The sequence below is a fragment of the Accipiter gentilis genome, chromosome 11 (assembly GCF_929443795.1).
Source record: "Accipiter gentilis chromosome 11, bAccGen1.1, whole genome shotgun sequence".
Classification (NCBI taxonomy): Eukaryota; Metazoa; Chordata; class Aves; order Accipitriformes; family Accipitridae; genus Astur; species Astur gentilis.
In genome coordinates, this window is record NC_064890.1 from 13,896,307 (window position 1) to 13,904,449 (window position 8,143).

Consider the following 8,143-nt stretch of genomic DNA (forward strand, 5'->3'; position numbering starts at 1 on the left):
TTTATGGAGAAGGACCCACTTCAAGAAACAGTTGTTTCTTCAGACAGAGTACAAAAGCCCCTCTGCTTACCTCTGCAGCCCAACCTCTAAACCCAAGGATAACAATTCTTTCTCATGCAAATCTTTAAGGCTGTGTTCATTGAGTATTTGGACACAGGTTTCTTGAATAAGTAAACCTGAAATCACGTTTTTAACATTTAAAATAACCTAATCCCTATCACAGATGATTCTCTGCCACTGGACATTTTTATCGAATGTATGTTTGGTTAATATTGCTCTGGCTTCCTCACCACGCAGTTCTGCTTACATAAACATCATAAGCCAAGGCCAGGTAGACTCACAATTTTAGTACAAGATCACCCTGTTTTGGATTATCAGATCTCAGATACACATTTTGGCTGAGAAAAGGGGAAGACGGAGACAGCTTTGGAACATAAGACAGCAATACGTTTGTCTTTTTAAGTCTCACGAGTCTCAGAAATTGTTGAGAAAAGGCCAAAATGCAAGAAGATGCTGCAGTTAAAGGTTATTCCTTCTCCTAGACTTGCAGCTTTAGGGAGCTGTGTTTCCTCTGTGTGGCATGAAATCTGCACTTGACTTTACAACAGCATAGAAGAAACAACACATCACATTTGCTTTCAAACATGCTTTTCAGAAATGAAAAGAAATACCACCTGCTTTGTGATAGTATGAACACATGCAACAGCTTCCCGGCCTTGTTTCCTCACAATGTCACCTGCAAGCGGTAAAAAGAAACTCTCAATAGAAAAAGCATATTACACTGGCTCTGATCCCAATCCTGCTGTTTAAAGACATCTGTAAATTCACCCCACTCCTCTACAGCTTTTTATAGGAGTTACCACCAACTGGAACAATCAACTTACCTATTGCAACAACTGATCAGTTTAACATTCACTACGCAAACTATTGCTTGCTTGCTGAAAGTTGTTGCAAAAAACCCCCAACTCTAGCTTACAGACACATTATCATCCCTAGCTGGCTCCCCAGCCGACCATATCAACAAAGTTAAAAAAGGTTTATTTAATTAGCAGTCAGATTCCTATGGGTGGAGGTGGAGACAACATCTGTCTTTGCTGTCTGTGCCAATGCATTTATACTGCTTTTTTTTTGTGCCAGAAGCCTTTGAAGCACGTAATGTGGAGTGTGCCCGGATCAGCTTAAGTTTGAAAATGTTGCTTGCATTCAACAGCTGTGTTAAGATTTTTACGTCTTTGATAGAGCACATACATGTTTGGAGAATACTGAAATAAATTATCCACTGCTATGGTTACCATGCAAAAATATACTGATGATCATACTTTATAAGAGTAGGAAGCACACTACAGTATGTGTAGGTCAACAGAAATTAAATTGGTGCTTGTATAAAAAAAATAAAAATTCTATCTTAGACTACGAAGCTAGTTTTTCTAGGAAATTTTTCATTTAAAGATGTATCAACTTTTTTTTAAAAAAAGGAAAGTTGTTTACACCATTTAACCTAAGTTAGGAGAGACTTAAAAAACAGCAAAATAATTTGGAAAAGTCTATATTTTCTAGAGTGGCATTGTTAGATGTCGGAATGCCATTGAAGAAATATATGAAATACTGATTCTTAGTATTTATATTTAAAAGCTGTAGCCAACCTTTATGTGACTTTCTCTTCTTTCTTGCAGCACAGATGAGAAAAAAGAGAAAAATGAAAAGTACCTTTTCTCCCTTAAACCACATTCAAACACCGAACATATGCATCATTCCATGACTCTTCCAGCTAGCAGATCCACGTGAGTCAGCGTCAGGTCACCAGAAGTGAAATTTGCTTGAGAAGTCACTGTCACTATACTGTTTGTTTTTTGGTAAACATGGAGATTTTGCCCTGTGATTCCAGTAGAACTAGGATTTTGGTTAACATCTTTATTAGCAGTTCAACCACTTTTAGCGGTCAGGGGTAATAAGTTCAATAACCTCAGAAAGACTCCAAGTTTCAAAACAGTCATGAAAAATATTCATGAAAGGTTCTTTCTGCTTCCTGATGGATGGTAGCAATAGGATGCTTGGACACCAGCAAAAAGAAACATAGCATGATAGTGACAATTTCCATCAAAAAAAGCAGTGCAAATGAAAGATTTGGTGCTGGTATCAGATAGGAGGCACAGTCCATTTTATCTTTATAGGATACAGAGTGGAACAGTCTGCATTAGACCAGTCAGAGAAACCTCCCAAAGGAGTTTATTCTGCTGCAGTTTTAGGTTTAGCACATAAACGGATGATGTTCATTAGCAGAAAGGGATTACTGTGGTACCTTCCAAACAAGGTACCCGCTCACTGAATCTGGGAAATAATAAAGCACTTTTCATTCACAAGTACGCTATTTTACAGAATTAACAGCTCCCTCAAAGCATCCACTACAAAGACATGCAAGATAAATGTTGCAGAATCCTTTTTTTGGTATTGTTTTAAAAACAGGTGTATACATTTGAGTGAACTAAAAACTATCTTTCTAATCCAAGAACATACAAAGAAAAGGAAGAAAAAGTATAGCACAGAAAAACTCAGAGATATCACTCTTGAGTAAAGCCTAACAAGAACTGCTAATATAATACTAACTGAAAAAGACCTCAAACTGGGAGAAGCTACCTTCCCACCATTTAATTTCTTTTTTTTTTTTTTCCCCAGAAAAAGAAGAGCTTGTACCTGATTTATAAATAAACAGAATTAACTAAACAGAATTAAAAGATACTAGGCTCCATGACTGATTTCTCCTTCTAACTGAAAGAACCTAAAGAATCCTAGTTTTTGGATAGTCTCTTGAATCAAAAAGATGAACCAGTAGATTTTGTGATCAATTCATCAACTTTATTAAATCTTCAAAATTTTGCAAAGCTAAAGTGAATGGAAAACTTCCTGGAGTGTAGTTGTCAATGATTCACTATCAAATCAGAAAGATGTATGGAGTAGGTGTCTTTTGTACGCCTGGCGTTAATTGTGATTTGGGTAAAAACCCAAAAATTAAGCAACAGAAAAGGCTTTGAAGACTATAACAGATTACAAACTAAACATCAACCAACAGCATCATTATGACAACTAATGTTTTATTTATTTATGCTCCCATTAAAATGGGAAAGCCTGGATCAGGTGGAGGAAAGGAAAGAACAACTTGAGTCCAGAGGGAAAAAATGCTACCATACAGTGCAGGGAAGGGCAAAAATTACTGGGACAAAAATTATGAGACTGGGCAGAAGGCAATTTGTTAATTGGTCTTTTTTATTTTCATTCTGCCTAATCTTGTAATTTCGAGCATTTAATCCAGTTTCATGTCATGGTCTGTTGCTTTTTCTATTCAAATGGCAATTTCAATATGTCCTGTGCTGCTTTAGCAGTAGTAGTAGTGTTGTAACAAGGTTGATACACAGATAAAGGGAGAGCTAAAATGTATTATATTACCATCTGTTGCAAAAACCCCCATAAATTTGCATGCAAAGAATGAGTATAAATTCAGACCATTTTGCTGAAGCTAGTTACTAGTAAATATTAATTTTATGAAACTAATAGCTCTTGAAATATAGACAATGTACATGACATAAAATTCAATACATTTTTTGCTACCTTTTAAGAGTCAAATTGTAGTGGGTCTGGCTGAGATGGAGTTATTTTTCCCCATAGCAGCCCTGTAGTGCTGTGCTCTGTATTGGTAGCTAGAAAGGTGTTGATACCACACCAGTGTTTTGGCTACTGCTGGGCAGTGCTTGCACAGCATCAAGGCTGTCTCTCCAACATTCCCCCTGACCCTGCCCAACAGCAGGCTGGGGCTGGCAAGATCTTGGGAGGGGACATAGCCAGGACAGTTGACCTAAACTGACCAAATGGATATTCCATAGCATATGACGTCAGCTCAGCTATAAAAGCTAAGTAAAGGAAGATGGAAGGGAGGGCATTCATTATTTTACGTTTGTCTTCTGGAGCAACCACTACGAGTGCTGAAGCCCTGCCTCCTGGGAAGGGGCCAGACATCGCCTGCCAATAGGAAGTAGAGAATAACACCATCTGTTTTCCTCTGCTTTTGCTTTATTAAACTGCCCTTATCTCGACCCATGAGCCTTTTGTTATATTTTCTCCCCTGTCCAGTTGAGGAGGGGGAGTGATAGAGAGACTTTGGTGGGCACCTGGCACCCAGCCAGGGTCAACCTACCACATCCATATACCTGGTCTATAATGCACTAAATTAAAAATGAAACCAGCATAATTTATTGCATCTTAATGTAGCATTTATCCAAGTAATATATTTATTTCATCACACAGGTAGTAGACTACGTAGTTTTCCATGAAAGTTATTAACATGACGCAGATTGATTTATTTCTAATGGTGTACGCTAGAAGAAAACAGGGTATGAGGAAAGACTTGCAAGTCAAGAAATTTAATTAGAAGTGTTAGAACAAAGGTCTTTATTTCAAGGACATAACAACAAAGGCTAAAAGAATTGGAAAGTTCATTTTGTGAATGTATGACAGTCCTCTAACCAACAGCAGTGGAAGTACTGAGTTATGCTGATGTCAACTTGGTAATAAACAAAAACACTTGGTGAAAAGAAGCAAGTTATGATGAACTCAGTGGCTTTTGTTCAAACCTCTGTCCAGTTTTAAATATTTTTACCTAACCCACAAGGCTAAACAATGTTACTATGTGTTATTAAAAATGAAGGAAAGAGAGTGTGCATGTTTGACTTCTTGCTATTTATATGTTTGGCTATCCGTTATTTACATGAGAGAAACAAAACTGGCTTGACTGGAAGGCTTACTGCTAGGAGGGACATATCTGTTCTCAAATAAATCTTATAATATCAAAAGGTGTCCCTTCTGATAAGTATTTGCTGCTATGCAGGCATAAATGACTAGCCAGTAAACCAGAGATAATATAATACAATTCTGCTTCTGTGGAAAAATTCTGAAGCTATTCCAAGAAGCTGAAGCCAGTGTCAATGCAACAACCTCTATGGTGACCAAAGTCATATATTTATCTCTGAATTATGCATAAAGTTCAAGAAAGGAAAACAAACACGTCAGTGGAAGAGAAGAAATGTGAATAAGTGATGAAAAGCCAAAGTGACCCATAGACCACAAGCACGAATTGTTAAAAATTATGGTAAGAATAAATGAGTCATAGTTCCTTTTAAAAATTGACAAAATGACCGAGAGACCTCATTTATGAAATCCTATGCAAATTGCTTACTTTGATTTTCCGCTGCAGATTTTTTTCCTGAGTTGGGAACAACTTCTAATACTAAGGTTACCCTCTATTTCCCACTAATGGTTTACAATGTTATCAGAGTTAAACAAGTTGGCCTTAAATTTGACACACAGAATAACCTCTTTGGAAAGATTTTATGGAGGGGAAAAAAAAATAATCAGTCAAATGATCTGATAATTTTCTAGAATAAGACTAGAAAAATAAGTTTTCACCATGATTACAAATAAGGAAAACAAAGCAGAAATGTAGAATATATTTTAGAATGTTATACCATTTAGATTTATTTTATTTGGGGAAGGGTGGGGGGTAAGGATATCTTGTACTTGTTGACATATCAAAAATTCTACCACAACTGAAAATGTATAGAAAAAGTACAGGAGTAGCTGGAAAATAAAGTTCTTCCCAAAGCACAGTTTCCACACTTTTAGTAGACAGGAGGATTTCTGTAAGGTGAGACATCACTCTCTTTCAGAGTTGAGCTGTCCTGGACTTTTCCAGCTGCCTTGGACTGAGAAGAAAGGGGTTTTGTACTACAACAATACTGGAAGCTGTGGGCTCACCATATACTGGCACTGAACTGAAAGAAAATCTCTCTCCCTCCTGTATATTTTACTTGAATGCACAAGAGACTAGAGAGAGACTGACTTTGCAGCTTCATGGTATGTTCAGTATGATCTAATAGCAGGATAGGAAAGGCACAGACCTATTTTCGTCTTCACTACAAATTCTCACCCTTTCCTTTCTACTGACCTTAGGTCCAAGGCAGAGCAAGAGAGCTGGGCTAGGAAACTGATCTGGCAGATCCAAGCTGGAAAGAGCCCAGGGTAAAGCAACTTAAAGTAAGAACTTTAAGAAAAATGTGATGTATGAACAAAGCCTGCCTAGGATATGAGACACGTATATTTTTATTAATAAGATGGCAGAAATTGCTCTCCTTTGTCACTGTGGGAAAGGCAGGAAGAAAGCTGTATTATTCACTCCAAATGAAATTTAAACTGGGATTTAGGAAAAACTTCTTTTTTAAAAACTTTAGCAATGATGAAATGCTGGAAGAGGATGCCCAAAGAGCTATCTCCATCAGTTAAACTTTTTAAGAACAAATTAGACAAATATCTGCAGTGAATCTACTTCAGTGTAAATTTTGGATTAGATGATCTCTTAATGTCTCTTCTGGCATTACATTTTTAAGGATTCCATTTGATATGTATTTGATATCTTAAATTCTAAAATATTTCTAGTATTCTAAAAGTTTCCTGAACACAGAAAAGTCTGCAGAAGAAACTGAGTTCCAAAAGGTTTCTTCCATCATCATCAGTTATTAGCGCCCCTGGAGCCACTTACCTTGGATTTTTCCTGCAGCTATTAAGTCTTTTTAAAAATCATGATGCAATTACCTCTATAGCTACAATACTACAAAAACAAGACCTCCCTATTCTCATTTCTCTTAAGGCCATGATCACTGAAAAAAATAACATTGTTATCTTTTAAGCTGTCATGGTTTAACCATCCCCAGCAAGAATATGCCCCATGTATGCTTCTGCTTCACAAAATGTTCTTACCACTTAGAAAGAAAATCAGAGAAGAAATAGCTACAGACAGCTACGGTAACAACCTTCAACTACGAACAACAAATTATACACATTTCAGATTAATTGATTTGAACACAGTATGCACTGTTATAGAGAAAGCTGGGGTACATGGTACCTCATCTAAACACTGAAATGCAGGACTTGCTGTTACATCAGTGGATCCCTCATCTCGGCTATAAACTGTTGGAGCTAGAGCACAGATAGGCTGCTCCTTCTTGATTTCCAATTCTGTGTCACTGGAACTGGAACTTTCTTCACCAGCCTGACTCATTGTTTGAAGTTCTAGGAAGTAACAAAACCCAAAAAATACAGTTAATTAGATACAGGGATATATATGACTGTGCAAGATAAATGTGTAGTGTAAAGCACACAACATCGACATGCGAGACACACATTCAAACAACAAAAGTCACAATGTGAGCAAACCAGGTGTGTCTACAGTTATAACTTCATGAAAGACTTGTAAAAGGCTGCACTATCACTCTATCGTTGTTTGAGTATCTTTAAAATCCTCTAATAGTTGGCTATATTACTGTCACATAAACGTTAGACAACATGCAAAACAATATGTCTTAAAGAACAGGCACTGAATAATAGGTTTTGGCTGGAAAAGGCCTCTGGGGTCATCTAGTCCAATCTCCTGCTCAAAGCAGGGCTAACTTCAAAACTAAATTGACTTGCTTAGGGCTTTGACCAGCTGAGTTTTGGAAATCCGTTAAACTGAGGAGTCCAGCCATTGCCTTCAGGCAGGTCCTTATAAAGGAAATCCCCAAGTGGATGGAGCTTCTATAGGTATAACTGCTATAAACTTTCTCTGTCATTTCCATAAGACTAATCCAAGAATGTGCTTCCCTTTTCTGCATCCAACGTAAGCTCATCCTTCACAGTGTCTGTTGACCTTGCAAAAGGAACCCCTTCACAGAACACAGAGATCTTGAGTACAAGAACCGGTCTAACTTGTGTGAGTAATATCATTATTCATGTCTTTAAGTCATTGCATAGCCATACTTAGAAAAAAACAAACCCAAACCCAACAAATAAACCCTGAAACCATACAAAAAGAGAAAACATGATATAAAATCTGAGAACAGGAGGTACAAAAATACTGGAAAAAATAATTATTCTGAAATCTCCTCATGTCAGAGCTCCTATGTAGTACTAACATTTCAGTTATGTACCAGGTTACATGTTTAGTACCTGTGATCTCTGAAATAACCTTGAAAAATATCCAAGTCAGCTAATTCAAGAGTAATAATAAAACTCACAGGATTCAAGCTGTATTTTGATCCCTAGTACAGTGTGGGAATCCCCT

At 37.1% G+C, this 8,143-nt stretch overlaps 1 protein-coding gene across 1 annotated transcript in view; it reads right to left on the reverse strand.

The window, feature by feature from the left end:
• Nucleotides 1-7,105, reverse strand: part of CCDC146 (coiled-coil domain containing 146) — a 69,320-nt gene extending 62,215 nt beyond the window's left edge. The window contains exon 1 of the mRNA XM_049813664.1: nucleotides 6,947-7,105. Coding sequence (XP_049669621.1) covers nucleotides 6,947-7,102 — 156 coding nt within the window. The 5' untranslated portion in view covers nucleotides 7,103-7,105. The remainder of the gene's footprint in view (nucleotides 1-6,946) is intronic.
• Between the last annotated feature and the right edge of the window lie 1,038 nt (nucleotides 7,106-8,143).